Source organism: Monodelphis domestica, chromosome 1 (genome assembly GCF_027887165.1).
Source record: "Monodelphis domestica isolate mMonDom1 chromosome 1, mMonDom1.pri, whole genome shotgun sequence".
NCBI lineage: Eukaryota > Metazoa > Chordata > Mammalia > Didelphimorphia > Didelphidae > Monodelphis > Monodelphis domestica.
In genome coordinates, this window is record NC_077227.1 from 135,761,132 (window position 1) to 135,779,664 (window position 18,533).

Sequence of the window (18,533 nt, forward strand, 5' to 3'; positions counted from 1 at the left end):
TACTACCTAACATTTTCTTAAGGCTTAGCCCTCACAGTAGTAGCGCCGTATGTAAACAAATCAAGTGGGGTCCAAGCCAACCTGGAGTGTTTTCAGAGGCAAAGCACATAAATGGTTTAGCACCTCAGTCTCTTTTTCTATGTGTTTGCTTCTGTATTTAAATGTGTTTGAGGTTTTCAACATTCCCAGAAAATTGGCTGTTAAGAGGCAGAAAACATGCAATTTATAGCAGATGGGTACAAACTCTGCCAGCAGTACAACTGAAATGGGATCAATCAACAGCACTTCATGCCCCATTTATCCAGAAGAAACCCACCTGGGGGAACCCTGTGGAATTTTTGCCTATTAAGAAACATCTTAACAAGTTTTCTTTAAATAAAAACTTGCCAGTTGGCATTAATCTGGCAGAAAATGGTTTCTCCATTAGCCATCTCTTTGTATTTCTCTCGTCCTCTTTTTAAAACCATTATCCTTTGTTCTATTTACTTGTAAAAGTCTAAGCCTGGAGAGGAGCCCAGATTAATAATGCTCAACCTTCAAAACTAGTTATGTTTGTCCTATTGGCTTCATCTAGGTTATATTTTTGCACAGATTAAACTCTCCTTCTTTTCCCCAACTTGTTAGCCCCTTATTTCTTTTCTCTGTCTTCCTCATTCTTTCTACCTCTTCCCCTTCTTAATTTTAAAGTGTGTCAGACCAGCAATGTGTATTATGAGCCTCGGGAACACCTGCAACCTTCACTACCCTTCAGGGAAATGGAGCAATAAACTGGAGCCCAGACTTTGTGAGGTTTCTAAAAGAGACTGTCCCATGCAGCACAGTATGATTTTAAAATAAAAATCACTTGCTTTTGAATGTTCTAAAGAAATGATGAGTTAATCACTCCTCTCTCTTTTCTTTTTGATTCACAAAAATGTTGTAGGTGTAAAGTGGATATTGCAGCCCTCCCACTCAAGCAAGACAATTGTTTAGAGTTGCCACTGGAGAACCGTCTTGGCTCACTGCTTATGCTGATTACACTTACACCCTGTTCAGGAGTCTCTGTCTCAGATCTCTGTGTCTGCCCCTTGGCAGATCCCAGTGAAAGAAAGCAGATTTCCCAACGATATGTGAGTGCTCTGTAGTGATATGTAACTTTTATCTGAAAGTTGAAACAAACATCATTTTATGATTAAAAATAACACTAAAAAGGAGTCTTTGTCTAGTGTGTAGGAGCCTCATAAAAGAGGAATTGGCACAGGTGATAAGTAAGTAAAATGAGATGCCATTTTGCCTGATTATATGTGATTTGATGTTTTTAAGCAAAAAGGTGTTTTCCAATCTTAGGTTCTATGTAGGTATCACACAAAATAGCTATGTGGATTGGAGGAGTAAACTTTGCCTTAGTATATATTTACAAATGTAGTCATAATCATATGTTTGCTATACCTATATGGAAGTTATAGTGACTTTGTCACGAAGTATATTTACAAATGCAGTTGTAATCATAGGTTTGATATATCTCTTTGAAAGTTACTGATGACTTATTCATGAATATTTGCAAAGATATGTGCAGTGATTGTACATTTTTATTCCTTATGGTTATATAGTATAATACCAGTAATTGTCAGTGTAGGATCTTGAGAGTGATTTCTAGGGATCTTAGTGGTCATTTTTTAATGAATTTAAATATATTCATTTCTTGATTTTGTCCTCTGAGCCTCTGCCTTCTTAGTTTATGAGTTAATTGTATGCATATAGTGTTACATCAAACCTAGTAACTCCTCAGGTAATGTGTATGATTAAAGAATGGCTTTTTCTATCTGAAGAGTAATCTCATTCATAATTACAAGGAAATGCCCCAAATGAGGGCATCTCAGTGTAGATGATAACACTACTTAAACCAAATTCTGTCTCATGTACATAGAATCATTAACTGATCTCTGTTGTATATCTGTGGAAGTATAGAACTTAAGTAACTATAAATCCTTCAAAGATAACATTAAGAAAAATTACAAGTTGAAAGTTTATATATCTCATGACTTTTTTTAAAAGGAAAATACACTTAGAGGGGTGGAGAAGAAAATCTTTATAAGGTAAAGACATAAACATTTTCAAAATTCCATGAGAACTGAGTTTTTTCAATAAAGCTAGAACTTGAAGTTGCTTTTGCTTATTAACTAGCAGTATTAACTAAATTTGAATCTTTCTTAATTTTTTCACTCTCTTTCAACCCCAAAACTAGCCAGTTCAAAACTAATGATTTTTATTATATTTGCAATGTTTTTGCAAATGTTATTGTAAAAATTAATGAAGCTTAGCCTTATTTTATCTTCTGAGATAAAGAGTTAATTTTATTTGTGAGAGATGGAGTACATCGGTAGTCCATGGTGTCTCAACCTATTAATTTTGGTGCATGGCTGAAAATAAAAGCTATTTTGTATTTTTCAGAGAGCTTTCTGAAATATTTTTCTTCTGTTGTATAGAACCAAATGGGCAATTTTAAGTGCAGGGTCTTTAGAGTATTGAGGAGCCATGCCACAATCATTCAGGCTGTTTTGTTTTTTTTTTAAAGTTCTGGTTATCCAGATGTCAGTTAACCAAACAAGGTGTTACTCGTTAAGAAGCAATGATAAAAATGCCAATCTGATGCTATTCTTATTCATAGTGACAATTAACAAACTGGAGATTTGCTTCATGAAAACTAAACAGAAGAGACAATTTTCACTAAACAATACTAATAAAATATACTAAACTTCTGACTTTTGAGCTGCTTAAAAAGTGGATCCCATGTATCTTCTTAGTAGAATTTGAACTCAATAACTATTGGGGCTAGTTAGGGTTGTTGTATTATTAGCACCTAGAATCATGCCTTAAACCAGTAGGCACGTAGTTAATGTTTGTTGAATTGAATTGAACTTCCATTCAGAGAAAAACCTATTCAAAGGTCAAGTTCTACCACTTAATGTTCATAAGTCTGTGAGATCAGAATAATGGTGAACTTTCAGGCAAGTTCAAAGTAGTTTTAGTAAAGAAAAAAGAATATCTTCTTTAACTTAACATTTGCCCTTGGAGGAAAAGGGAGAGTATGTCCAGTGTCACCAGGGAATGATGCTAAAGAGAGATCTTATACGATCATAATGGTTTCATTTTGAAGATGCAGCTGATTAATGCTCCGCCATTTGCATTTTATGTAGCAGATATGAATGCCTATTTTGTTAATGGGTCCATTTTCTTAATGGGTTTAGTTGATTTTACCTGCATTTTTGCAGCTCTTCTTTAAGGGTATAAAAAGGAAGATAAAATGAAAATGTTCTTCCATAAGATTTAAATGCTATTTAAAGAGTATATCAATGAACTATTTTTGTACTCATCTAATTTCCTTTTTCTCTCTAGTGCTTACAGAACTCTCTAAAGGATATGAAGGACATTGGCATTTTACAAGTGAAAGTTTTAAAGGCATTAGATCTCTTAGCTGCAGATTTCTCAGGTACAGTATACTTTCATTTATTCATTAACATTTATTTCTATTTAGGTATCTTGGTGTCATTGCTTCTCTACCATCTTTGTGATCTAATGACAATGGAAAGTGGGATGAACTAGATAGGTTTATAATAAAAGCATTCTTTGTAAGATAGTGAAGGACTTAAGCAAATTGATTTAAAATATTCCTTTGCATTAACTTCTTGAAGTAAGTTTCATGATCATTGACTGAATAAAAATAGTTGTTATTTACATAATACTTTTATTTTTTTACCAGACATTTTACATTCATCATCTATCTTATCCTCACAATACTCAGAGGGATAGATGGTAGTTGCTATTTAGTCTTTGCAATTGTGTCCAATTCTTAGTGATCCTATTTGAGATATTTTTTGGTGAAAATACTGGAGTAGTTTGCCATTTTACTTCTCCAGATCATTTTAGTAATGAAGAAACTGAGGCAAAAAGGGTTAAGTGACTTTCCCAAAATCATACAGCTAATAAGTGTGTTAGGTCAGATTTGAACCCAACTCTTAGGTCCAGCACTCTATCATCTACTGCGCCACTTTAACTACCCCTGAGGTAGAGAGAATAAGCACTCTTACACTGATCTTAAAGATGAGAAAATTGAAACTCAGAAAAGTTAAGTGACCATCCAGATTACACCCTATAAGTGGCAGGGCCTGAGCCTAATTAAATCCACATCTTCTGGTGCTACCCCAAAGCTCTTTATACTGTGAGCACTGCCACGAGTAATCCTCTAGCAAGGGGGTTTAAGATTTTAAAGGAGGAGGTAAATTATGAAGATTGTCATGTTTTTAATATCAAGTTAACTTACAAATAGAACTGATATGATGGTGGACATAAGAATGAATTATTTTACTTATTTCCTGCCTTTGATCAATTGAAAAAACCCTCCCCAGTTCCTGTGTTTTATCTTATAGGTCCATCTGCACCACAGACAGAATGTGTAATGTATAAATTTTAATCATAAGACATATATAATATATGCTAGAACAACTTCACCATAATGATAAAAAGAGAGTAATTCACTTTTATGCAATGCTTTAAGGTTTCCAATGTACTTTCATCCTAATAACCCTGTGAGATAGGCAGTGATATAGAGTCTATAGCATAAGTCTAGAGATAAGACAATTTTATGAGTTTCTTTTGGAAATTCACTAAACATTGGTTCTGGGATGGAGACAGAGATAGTCATGTCTGATACAGAATTATATTCTATAATATAAACCATGTGGATATTTAGAGATGTGTATATAAACAAACAGTCCTTAACCCCTTACATACTTAATTATGTTCTACGATGATTAAGCATAGTATTGGTTTGGTGGCAGTAACTTTTGTTTCCATGGATGTTCCTTCAGTGCCAGGCAATGTAGGATTAGAGAAAGTAAAAAGTGCTCTATAGAAGTGTCATCAGTAATACCTAGCATTTGATTCTCAGCCTGGGCTGGCCTCACTTTTAGTACCAGCCAGTACCAGCCCCATAGACTGATATAAAAATGATGAGGGAGGAGACATTAATTCATTCCTCTCTCAAGCATTTATTATGTTCCTATTTTGATATACAAAAATGAAACTTTTCCCTCTCCCCAAAATTTACATTCTCTTTTCGAGAAAGGCATTTACACAGATTAGTACTTATAAAATACATGTAAATTAAACCCGAGGTAATTTAGCTTTGGTAAAGAACTAGCTACTGGAGTTAGTCCAGATGGACCTTGTAGAATGTGGTAGCCTTGAAGGAAGTGAGGAATTCTGAGAGATAGGGATGAAGAAGGTGTCTGTTCTAGGTATGGAAGATAGCCCATGCAAAGGAACAGAGGTGTGAGATGAGATCTTATGACATATAGCCAGGAGTCAAGTCAATAAGCATCTATTAAATGTTTAATTTGTGTTTGGAATACAAATGCAAGGAGCATGAAATAGAGTCTTTGCCCTCAAAAAGCTTAAATTCTAATGAATGGAAACAACATGTGAAAGTTGAAGGTAAATGCATTCACTGAAAATTTGATGCTTGACTCTCAAGAGCCAGTTCAAGCTGTCTCCAGTTCACCTTTGGGCAGAGGACACTTTCATTGTGAGAAGTGCCAGGGTTAGGTGAACTTTCAAGGTGAGGACATTTAGAGAAACTCTAGAGAGTTAGGCGTGCAGCCTGGAAAGGATCCAAGGTCAATTGGGATGAAATATCGAAGGCAAAATATGCAATAATTGTGGAATGTTGGATAGAGGCCATAGTCATATTGTAGGGACTTTTAAATGCCAAAATAAAAATCCTATATTATAGTCTAGAAGCAATAGGTAACTATAAAAGTTCCTAGAGCAGGATAGTAATATAATTAGACCTCTTCTTTAGGAATATCAATTAGACTGCTCTATAGAGGAAATCCTAGAAAATACCCTGCATACAGAACAAGCACCTGGTTCCTACTATATGTCCTTTGGGGCATAGCATTGGTTCTCTATTATCTTCTGTGTTCTGAAGCTAGGAACTCTGACAGATTATCTGAGGATCTCAAATGGATGTGGTCACCCTCAGCTGTGGATCCTACCACTGGGTACATGAGGATCAATAGGAACCTTTAAAATGTTGAGTCCTTAACATAAAACAAATGATAGCTTCTACGGTGATGAGACCCTAGAAGGTAGATTGAATTCACACTACTGATTAAAATGCATATATTCACAAAGTAATTGATTAATTAAGTAAGTAAGATAAAATCTGTAGTCTGTGTTTTGGTATTTTCTTTTTCTTGAATATACTTCTTACCTTACCTCCACCTTTTCTGAATCCATCAAGGCTTCTCAAGTTTGACCTCTTAAGTTAGATATTTCCTGATTTCCTCTTAGTGCTAGTTCTCTCCTCAAATTAGCTAGTATTTACTTATTTAGTTGTGTATGTCTTCTTTAGCCCAGTAGAATATCAGCTATTCTGAGGGCAAGAGCTATTTTTTTTAACATTTGTGTTTTTATCCTTAGGAATACACATTATTTTGTGTATAAGAGGGTATAATTATATGCACAATAATGCATGTTTGCTTGCGGATGATATGATGGTCTACTTAAAGAATTCTAGAGAATCAACCAAAAAGCTAGTTGAAATAATCAACAACTTTAGCAAAGTTGCAGGATACAAAATAAACCCTCATAAGTCATCAGCATTTCTATATATTTCCAACACAGCTCAGCAGCAAGAATTAGAAAGAGAAATCCCATTCAAAATCACCCTAGACAATATAAAATTCTTAGGAATCTATCTGCCAAGACAAACACAGGAACTATATGAACACAACTACAAAACACTCTCCACACAACTAAAACTAGACTAGAGCAATTAGAAAAACATTAACTGCTTATGGCTAGGATGAGCCAATATAATAAAAATGAACATCCTACCCATACTTATCTATCTATTTAGTGCCATATCCATTGAACTTCCAGATTTTTTTTTTACTAAATTAGAAAAAAAACCATAACAAAGTTCATTTGGAAGAACAAAGGATCAAGGATATCCAGGGAAATAATAAAAAAAAAATACAAAGAAAGGTGGCCCTGCAGTCCCAGATATCAAACTATATTATAAAGCAGTGGCCATCAAAACAATTTGGTGCTGGCTAAGACACAGAAAGGAGGATCAGTGGAATAGACTTGGGGTAAGTGACCTCAGAAAGACAGTCTATGACAAACCCAAAGACCCCAGCTTTTGGGACAAAAATCCAGTATTTGACAAAAACTGCTGGGAAAACTGTAAGACAGTATGGAAGAGATTAGGTTTGGATCAACACCTCGCACCCTACACAAAGATAAACTCAGAATGGGTGAATGACTTGAAGATAAAGAAGGAAATTATAAGTAAACTAGGTGAACACAGAATAGCATACATGTCAGACCTGTGGGAAGGAAAGGACTTTAAAACCAAGCAAGACATAGAAAGAGTCACAAAATGTAAAGTAAACAATTTTGATTACATCAAATTAAAAACTTTTTGTACAAACAAAACCAATGTAACCAAAATTAGAAGGGAAGCAACAAATTGGGAAACAATCTCCATAACAAAAACCTCTGACAAAGGTCTAATTACTCAGATTTATAAAGAGCTAAATCAATTGTACAAAAAATCAAGCCATTCTCCAATTGATAAGTAGGCAAGGGACATGAACAGGCAGTTTTCAGCCAACAAAATCAAAACTATTAATAAGCCCATGAAAAAGTGTTCTAAATCTCTGATAATCAGAGAGATGCAAATCTAAACAACTCTGAGGTATCACCTCACACCTAGCAGATTGGCTAACATGACAGCAAAGGAAAGTAATGAATGCTGGAGGGGATGTGGCAAAGTTGGGACATTAATGTACTTCTGGTGGAGTTGTGAATTGATCCAACCATTCTGGAGGGCAATTTGGAACTATGCCCAAAGGGCAATTAAAGACTGTCTGCCCTTTGATCCAGCCATAGCACTGCTGGGTTTGTACCCCAAAGAGATAATAAGAAAAAGACTTGTACAAGAATATTCATAGCTGCACTCTTTGTGGTAGCCAAAAACTGGAAAATGAGGGGATGCCCTTCAATTGGGGAATGGCTGAACAAATTGTGGTATATGTTGGTGATGGAATACTATTGTGCTAAAAGAAATAATAAAGTGGAGGAATTCCATGGAGACTGGAACAACCTCCAGGAAGTGATGCAGAGTGAAAGGAGCAGAGCCAGGAGAACATTGTACACAGAGACTGATACCCTGTGGTACAATCGAAAGTAATGGACTTCTCCTTTAGGGGCAATGCAATGTCCCTGAACAATCCGCAGGGATTAAGGAGAAAAAAACACTACCCTCAAGCAGAGGACAAACGGTGGGAGTAAAAACACCAAGGAAAGGCAACAGTTTGACTACAGGGGTGGAAGGGATATGACTGAGGAGAGACTCTAAATGAACACCTTAATGAAAATACCAACAACATGGAAAAGAGTTCGGACTGAGGACACATGTGATACCCAGAGGAAGCATGCATCACCATTGGGGGAATTGGGGAAGGAGAAAATGATCTTTGTTTCTAATGAATAATGTTTGAAAATGACCAAATAAAACCATGTTTAACGGGGAAAAAATAATGCATGTTTGATGAATTCACCTGAATTCTTTGCCTGATTTCAAATGTCTTCAATACCACAAGTGTTCAGTTTTAAGCAGAGAGCATCCTGAACTCACAAATCAAGAATTATCTGAACTTAATTAAGTAGCGTATAAGTTTCACAGGGAGAATTTTAAGTGCATTATATACCAACTTCTCTAATAGTATCAACGTAAAAAATCCAGATATTTACTCTTTCTAGTAAAGAATCTTGCCACCCTTTTGGAACCAGTAATTTATAGAATGCATTCAGGAGGCAAAAGATGAGTATTTTAGAATCCTGGAAAAAAGAGAATCCTCTTTCTCCTTCAAGGAAAACTTGATCACAACTAATAAATTATTTGAGAGTTGCTGAACCCCACCTCCCACCAAGACTTTCACAAGTGAACTTCATTTTACTTGTTGACCATTCTCTGTGTATTTAGTGTTTGTTGAGTAAATTATCAGAATATTGGATTTGAGAAAAGACATTTGTCTTTAGCTAAATATATTTATAGATCATCTTACTCATTATTTTTAGAATAAAAATTATTTGCAATCTGTCTTTTGTGGGGATTGTGTATTCTACTGTGAGCTGTTTAAAGCCCTAAAGGAAATACTTCAACTTCTGAGTTAAGCAGGCAATGCTTTATTTATTTAATGAAAAAGCGCTTATTCTATCAGGTAAAAAGGCTGTTTGGTAGTGTAATTAGGAATACATTTGGTACCATGATTTTCAAGAAGATTTAGATTATTTTTAAGACTCTCAATTCTGGTTCTTTTAATATATCATAAAATATACTCCAATAAATACTCCAATAAAGTACCTACAAATTATCTGTGGTTCTCTCTGAGGTTAAAAGTGGTGGCACATCATTGTGAGTCTAGGAGAGTACATAAAATAAATCCTTATGTTTTTTGGAGCTCTGTGATTTAATTATAGGAAACTCCCTTTACCAATGCATTATGTCAGCAACTGAGAGTCTAGAATTGCCCAAAGCACTGAGATATTAAGTGTCCTGCCCAGGATTATAAACTAGTATATGTCAGAGGTAGATCTTAAAACCAGAACTTCCTGGCTTTGAGGCCAGTTCTCTATGTCTATGTCTCTATATCATGCTGTCCCTTATCCTTATAAAAGTATATACAAACTTTAAATTATCTTGATATTCTGAAGATTACCTGGCCAGATAAGGTACAAGAGACTGAGGTCTTCTCTCAAGTTGAACTGCCACACAAATTCTACTGCAAAGAGCATTCAAGTCCAATGGACTGGCCACGTAGTAGCCCAAATACCAAATGCACATCTACCTAAAAGACTGTTTTGCAGAAAACTTGTACAATGGAACTACTTACATGGAGGTGAGAAGAAACAATAAAATGATACTTTCAGGGCCTCTCTGATGAACTTTAGTATCAATCATAAGACATGTGAGGAGCTGGCACAGGACCACCTGGCATTGTATACCAGCATCAAAGAAGATGTTGGTCTTCTCAGACAAAGTAGGATCTTAGTTGCACAAAGGATAAAGGAGGGAAGCAAATCTAGAGATATCATCCCAAATATTCTAATAGACTGTATGTGCTTGTTCCATGGTACAGCCTTCTGAGTTCATATTGGACTGAAAGCCATAATCAGACACACTGTACCCTGGTCCCAACATCATGATAGCATTGGTCCTCTTTTAATTATGAATAAAAGTAATATGCAAAATTAAGTACAGGGTCATTTTAACAAGATACATGAGTAGCTGGTTGAATCAGAAAAGACCTTATATGAGAGGTGGTATTTGAACTAAGTTTTGAAAGAAATTGAGATTCAAAGAAATGGTGAGGAGAGATTTCAGTTATGTGGGAGGTCTTTGTAAAGGCATTGAGATAGAAAATAGAATGTCACATAAGTAACAGCAAGAAGTCCAATTTGGCTACATTGAAGAGTACTTGCAGGATATCCATTTTAAAACTCCAAATAAGCAGTTAGAAGAAATGTGAGACTAGAACCCAGAAGAGAAACTTATGCCATTCTTTTTTGTTTCTTTGCTTACCATTTTTACTAGAAAATATTAAGCAATTCATCAAGTATATTCTTCTTAAGGATTAAAATATCCTAGTCAAGAGGAAAAGATGGAGGGAGGGTACTTGTGTCATTTTTACAATGGATGCTATTATAGACATAAAACATTGTACCATGAAGTACCAATGAAAGTTGACAAAGAACTTACCTTGTATGTTTTCAGACTTGTAATTTTGTAAGATATCTTGCTTAGTAATAAATTCCCAAGCACGTTCTAAAATTTTAATCAATTTTAATCACTTCAGTGAAGGGACTTCACCTATGTATATTAATTATTTTACTTTTAGAGTGCTCTTGTTACTTAAAAAGCTATTATTTATGATTATGCATATTGTTGCAGAAGAGTAAATTTAAATGTAACTACAATAGTCATCAACTTTTCCAGTATTACAAATACTGGCCACTAAAGTGATGTACTAGAAGTTGTTTTTCTTCTGTTCTTAAAGAGAATAAAATTAAGTAATAAAAGTCAAGTTTATGAAATGACATTTCTGCAGATATTTCTAGTACAAGTCCATTTAAGAATCAATAATGTTCAAAACCCTGTTGAAACACTTAAACTAGTTCAATCTGCTCACATATATAACTTTTAAAGGTTTTGTCTATGTAGAAAAAAATAAATCATTCATAATAAGTTTATATATTAGGTATATTAAGGTGCTTTAAAATACAACCTAAGGACATTTTATCCATGCCATTTAAAGTAATAGATCCCAGTAATTTTCTCTATTTATTAATTTTTCTGAAATATTTAAGTATGAGCCTAAATTTATTTACATGAGTCCTTATGAATTCACTTCTAAATCTTCTACTACATTTTCATATTTTATGTATTCTCATATTTGTATATAGACAAAGAGAAATTTTTTCAGATACTAAAATAATTTATCTTTGCTTTATTTTCCCCTTTAAGTTGGAAAAAAGACAATCTAGTATATTCAGTTTTGAAATTAGCATTGGATATTAGCACCCTAAGTGATTATCCTAATGGAAAAGTTAATGCCTGTCAGTTATTTTCTATAGTTTGTCTTATAAACTTATGTCCAATAGAATCTAAAATCCTCTGTAAGTAAAAAGTTATTCAGTGTAATGCCATTATATTTAGGTAATTCATTCCTGAGCTTTGATTCATGAAGCAAATGACAAATCAGGTTTTGAGACCAGTGCCAAAGATAGCTGCTATGTTATAGTGTAATGCGACCAACATATCCCATTTGGCTGCTGTTTTTGAAAAAATAGCATAAGTTCTTATTACACAAAAAGAGAATTATAAAGATCAACGTTCTCTCCTGTGCCATTGAGAAATGATGAGTGCTGTGAGTACTGTTTCCATAATAATGCCTTCCTTAAATGGTGCCATATTTCCTACTCTCCCTAGGCAAGCACTCAGATTTATGAATTAATATTGATAAAGTAAAATCTGGGTGCCTTTAAGAGCCTAATAAAGAGATAATCAAGAAGACAATAAAGAACTGTAAGGGTTAACAGAAGAGTTATTATGGAGCTTAAAACTTTTCCTATGGTCAGAATAGTACTTTAATTCAGCGATGATAACCTTACCTTAGACTTTAACTGCTAAGAGGCATCAGTGACCGCCTGATGACCCGACATCTATTGTTCAAGTAAAAGCAGCCATTGTGAGGAGAAAGGATTTTTAAATGGACCCAGATAACCTAATTGCAGAAGAAGCACATATGATAGCTATATTGTTTTAGGAACCTTCAATACACACATTGTCACTTTTGGGACTGGCTGGGAGCACAAGTCATAGAACATCAATAGCTGAGTTAGCAAAGGCTACCTTGTGCTTAGTGTATACCCTGGAGTATGAACTTAGCACTAGGACTCTCTTCCACCTAACTATAAAATCCATAATCAAAACCATTATCCTTTGTTAATAATACAAGGACTACTAGCAAGACATGATGGATATTTGAGTTACTATATATATCATGGCTATGAGTATCGAATGGATTGCCGTCTGAAAAATACTTCAATTTCTCACCAATGCTACCACATATCATTATGTAGTATTGAGCACACATAGACAGGATGTGAAACTGCTGGAGAATGAAGACAACCGCAGGAAACTTGGGAACAGCAAATCAGCAGTCCAGCAAAATTTTCTGATCCAATGCATCACCAAGCATGGGGACACAAGGTGACTCTATCTACCACATAGACTATTGAAATCATCAAAAGCCCGTTTATCATTATTACCGTAACCAATAGCCAGGGAGTTTTGTTGACTTGATGGCATTTGTGAAATTCCTTATGATCCAAACAAAAAGGAACACTCTGAGAAGCAGGCTTTATAATATGCAGAATAAATTTAAATATTAATTTTATGTAGTATTGGTAAGATAAAAAAGCCATAGATATTCAGTTCTATGACAGTTGCCCAATAAGATGAAGCTTTCTGTGCTAAATTGAAAGATAAATGTGGAAAAAAATTTAATAATTATACTAATTTGGAAAGGTATTCCAAGAGGAAGAAAAAACTCAAATGAGCTGATATTGGTGACTGGTTGATTTTTCTAATATGGACTCCAACATCATTAATAAGGTATAAAGAATCTTCCAAGATCCAAATATATTAACATAATTTCAGTTACAAATCAAACTTTAAAATAATTTCAGGTTTTCAATTGCCTCCAAACCTTCCACTGGACTCTTTATTTTTCAAATTTCCTACTCAAAATGTCCTAAATTCCTTCTCACTAGAGATCTGCAAGCAAAGATTAATGTACTCTTATATCTATCTGTAGGGGAGACTCATTCAGGTCGGAGTTTAACGAAATGATTTCTGAGGTTCCTTCTAACTCAGAGACTGTGATTGTATAATGCACATTAATTTTGTTCACATTTTTATCCTATGCCTCATAATATAAGTAATCTTTTCATCAAAGTAGTACCATCCATGATGCGCATATCTTTTTTCCTAATATGGGAGACACAACTTATGTAGTTACCTATTTTTCTACCTTTGTATAAGGCAGAAAAGAACTGGGGCCTTTGAACAGAAAAAGTGACCCTTTTTCAATTCTTGCTTTCCATATTCTTCCCATGTAAATACAAGAAAGTATTAGCAATATATTAGCAATAATAATAAATATTAGCAATAATTAGCAAAATAGAGAGTAAGTATTCTTCTTGGTGGATCCACAAATATAGGAGTATGTTCTCTTCTACATTCTCCTTTCTCTTCTACAGAGACCACCAATTGCTTTGTTGTTGTTATTGTTGTTAACAGGATGACTTGTAGAAAGACAACTTAAGCTACATATTAAGGAATAGTAACTCAAGTTCAATCTGTCTGTAGTTCCAATACTCTTGGGACCACTCTCTAGATTATCAGGCTTATGATTTTCTTGGGAACTCCTACTTTTGTCTTTCCTTTCTTTCTTTCTTTCTTTCTTTCTTTCTTTCTTTCTTTCTTTCTTTCTTTCTTTCTTTCTTTCTTTCTTTCTTTCTTTCTTTCTTTCTGTGAGTTCTTTCTTTCTTTCTTTCTTTCTTTCTTTATGTGAGTTCTTTCTTTCTTTCTTTCTTTATGTGAGTTCTTTCTTTCTTTCTTTCTTTATGTGAGTTCTTTCTTTCTTTCTTTCTTTCTTTCTTTCTTTCTTTCTTTCTTTCTTTCTTTCTTTCTTTCTTTCTTTCTTTCTTTCTTTCTTTCTTTCTTTCTTTCTTTCTTTCTTTCTTTCTTTCTTTCTTTCTTTCTTTCTTTCTTTCTTTCTTTCTTTCTTTCTTTCTTTCTTTCTTTCTTTTTTTCATCTGTGATTGTATGGAATTCCTGATGAGCAAACTTCACTAGCCAATATATTGGTATCTACTCTTCTACTTATAATTATAGAGATTACCTGAACCACAGAGTGGTTAAATGACTTTCCCATAGTTTCACAGCAAGTATCAGAGGCATGAGTATTTCTAGCATAATGAAAATAGTAATATTTAGCAATTTTTTCACTTTTTAAAATATAAACATCACTAAAATATTTCTGGAATGTATTCCTAATTTCTGTTCAGTGCTTTAAAAAGCAAAGTATACTTGATTAATAGGAATATACACCTTTAAAAATTTATTTGGTTTTTGCACACTAATTTTTCTTAATATAAATAATAGTTTTGTTAATGTAGAATGCCTTTTCTGCTTCACTGAATATCTTGGGCATGTATAAAAGTGCTATTCTCAATAACTGTTGGCCAAAAACAATATTTAGAATTCTAAATTATAGAGTACGAATGTTCTTAGAATATTCTATAACACTGCATTTTAAGTAGGTTCTGTAAGTTAAGAACAGTGGCTGTTTTCTTTTGAAATACAGGTCTGTGAAGCAGAAGAGGAATAGTTCCTATAGTTATTGTTCCCCTGGCATATTAATCAAAAAGTCTATTTTCTTGTTTTTCTTCCCATTGTTTGGCTTTTGAAGCGGTATCCATAGCAATGCATCTCCTCTTAAAGACAGTCTCATTTCAGAAACATTTCTGTAATTGAAATTCTTAGAAAGCTTAATAGTAGTAATTGAATACTTTTAATACTGTTTGTGAACATTATGGTTATTTTAACCTAAATGGGGGTGGGAGAAATAACTTTTTTTTTTAAACTAAAGGACTGTAACTTGCATGGCTTGTATGGAAGGCAACAGCAAGTAGGTTACATGGGTTGACGAAGAATATGTAGTACCAGATTGAGGAATTTGGAAGTAATCTAATAGGCCATTTTTGGTTCTTAAGCAAGTACCTCATAACAAGTTTATGAAAGCAGTGACTTAAAAAGATTAATGGGGTATGATATACTGGCCTCCCCACCATCAGCTTCTCATCTCTTTGATTCACCTCCCACAAAACTAAAGGACAGCCTTCTATAAAACCTTATTTTGATAAAGTCACTTTAAGAGTCATTCAGTAGGACAATGCATAGAGTATTGGACTGAGAGTCAGGAAGACCTGAATATAAATCCCACCTCTGTCATTTACCAGTTGTGTGACCCTAGGGAAGTCACATCCTCTCTCATCCTCAGTTTCCTCATCTGTAAAAGAGTAATAATAGCAGCTTCTCTACAGAATTTTTCTGAGGACTAAGTGTGATATAAAGTTGCAAACCTTAAGGCACTATATACATTCTAGCTATTAGTATTATTAATATTATTAGTATTTTTAAACTCTTTTTCAGGAGAGCAACTTTGAACCATGACCAAAAAAGCCATAAAACTGTGTATATCCTTTAACCAACAATAATACTACTAGGTCTATATCCCAAAGAAATAGCAGCTCCTTTTGTTGTGTCAATTGGGAAGTGACTGAACAAGTTGTGGTATATATATTATTGTGTCATAAGAAATGATAAACAAGATGATCACAAAAAAAAAAACCTGGAAAGAATTATATGAAGTGATGCAAAGTGAAGTGTGTTGAAACCCAGAGAACATTGTACACAGTAACAATAATAGTATACAATAATCACTTGTAAATGACTTATTTATTGTCAATAAGGCAAGTATCCAGGACAACTATAAGGAACTCATAGTGAAAAAGGTTATCTACTGCCTCAGGAAGAACTGATAAAGGCTGAGTGCAGATTTAAACCTGCCATTCTTCACTTTATTTCCTCCATGAACTTATCTCCAGTCTAAACAATAAGCATCTTGTTTTGCAAAATGATGAATATGGAAATTTGTATCATATGATAACACATATATAGTCTATATCATATTACCTATCTTCTTGGAGAGGGGGCAGAAATCAGATATATTCTTGCTTGGGAATAACTCCAAAATTCCATGTTCCATATCATCCCCAGAGCTCAGGCCAAGTGGAGAGGATGAACAAAGAACTTAAAATTATGATTGGAAAATTATGTACTGAGACACATTTAAAATGGCCTGAAATTCTCTCTCTGGCCCTATTTTATCTCAGAAGCAGGCCTAGAGGAGACTTACACATCTCACCATTTGAGATGCTTTTTGGACATCCTCACTATTAGGGGGAGATACTACTATTGCTTCCTATATACAGGAATTACAGCACAATCTACATGAACTTCATGAATCCATAGCTGCAGTACAAGCAGGACCACTAGATTTTTCTCTTCATGACCTGAGTCCAGGAGACAAAGTGTATATTAAGAATTTCAAACATACTGGAGCAACTCAGCCTTCATGGGAAGGACCATTCCAAATATTGTTAACCACTCCAACATCTATAAAGATTGGAGAAAAGGACTCTTGGACTCATTGCTCACATGTGAAGAAAGCATCTTCTGCTGAGACTGATTGACTGTACCTTATCACATTAATTGTAGATTATAATCCATTGACAAGTGGATACTTTTTTTTCAAAAAACACATCAAATTACTAATTTTTTCCTTATTTTTATTATTGATTTTTTTTATTTTGGTTCAGAATATTTGATTTTTTCTTATTTCTTGTACTAAAGGTACATATTAATATTTTTATGCAGTAATACAAGTTAATATATATATTCTTGCTATAATATTAATATATCCCCAAAAGCTTTAAACTATGGGAACCTGTCATTTATTGATAAAATATTATGGGACTATGATTAATATTTGTATCTGATTCCAGAAAAAGGGATAAAAAACAAGGAGCACAGACTTAACCTGAAAAGTGCCAAAAAGAGCACACAGGAAATAATAATGTGAGACTCGAGGTTGCGACGCTTGACATACGTTAAGTTGTAGGACTTCCTTGTATCTACAGTCTTTATGAAGTACTCATACAAGTACAAAGTTTGACTATCATGCTGGCTCCCTATATCCCTGAGAATGACAAAAAAGTCAAATGAGGGAATGACGCTTCCCTATCAAAATAGAATTCTAATTTTTTTCTTCTTATATTATGGCAACTTTCTGTAGTCTTGGCTACAAATGGGTAATTGAAATATTACTACATTCTGTCCTACAGGCTTGTGGGATAGAAATTACTTTAAATTGGACCTATACAAGGGCATATTTTGAATTTTTTCCCTTATGTTTTTGATTGTTTTTCTCTTCTTATGATAATTGACTCATACACCCCCATAACTCAACGTTGCATCCTGAGCTGAACAGGATGTTTTTTAACACCTACTTCAGGGGGGATTGTATTTTAATTTAAAATCCAATATTTTTGATTTTTTGTTTTTTTTTTATAAAAATCCAAGATTTTGATTTTGTTCAAGAAAAGATCTTCAAGAAAGAAGCTTGAAACTCCTAAATCCAGAGAATGAATTGTTGCAGAAAGATGACAGAAAACCCTACACTACATCAAGAAGATCAAGAATGAACTTTGGATATGATTGATTGAACTGAACTTTGATTGAACATTTTTTGTAAATGTACACATTTATGCCAAAAGGGACTGCCCCTAATTTGGCTTTCTGTCAATGAGCCTAGCAAAACATTGGTTTTGCTTTCTTTCTTTTCTATTTCCTCCCACACTATTCTAATTTCCTCTTAAAAAGTTGAATATTGTATATATGTATAGTTAGAAGTGCATTTAGGATTACAAGATGATTATGTTAAATGATTAATGGGGAGACTAGTCTCCCAATGATCATTCAGGGGGGGATTATGAACCTTAAAAATTCCCAGACCCTACTTCATAAGATTGGATTAAGACCATTCCCCATTTGGGCAGTGAACTCTACTTAGATCAGGAATGTGAGAACTCACCTACTTAAGTCTGCCCTAGGGGAAGATAAAGTTGTAAACTCTTTTCTGAACAATGAAAAGTACTTAAACCCATACTTAAGCCATGCCTATTTTTAGAACTAGTACAAAGGGGTGCTAAGTACCTATAAAGGTCAAAGGTCAGGCAACTTGTGAACTTACAAGGAGCAAAGAGGTGAACACTTACACAGAGATTCTAGT

At 34.1% G+C, this 18,533-nt stretch overlaps 1 protein-coding gene across 4 annotated transcripts in view; it reads left to right on the forward strand.

The window, feature by feature from the left end:
• Positions 1-18,533, forward strand: part of MCTP2 (multiple C2 and transmembrane domain containing 2) — a 266,895-nt gene that overhangs the window by 146,249 nt on the left and 102,113 nt on the right. For all 4 annotated transcript variants that reach the window (XM_001371894.3, XM_007479407.2, XM_007479410.3 and 1 more), the window contains 2 exons: positions 923-1,109; positions 3,376-3,469. In XM_001371894.3, coding sequence (XP_001371931.1) covers positions 923-1,109; positions 3,376-3,469 — 281 coding nt within the window. The remainder of the gene's footprint in view (positions 1-922; positions 1,110-3,375; positions 3,470-18,533) is intronic.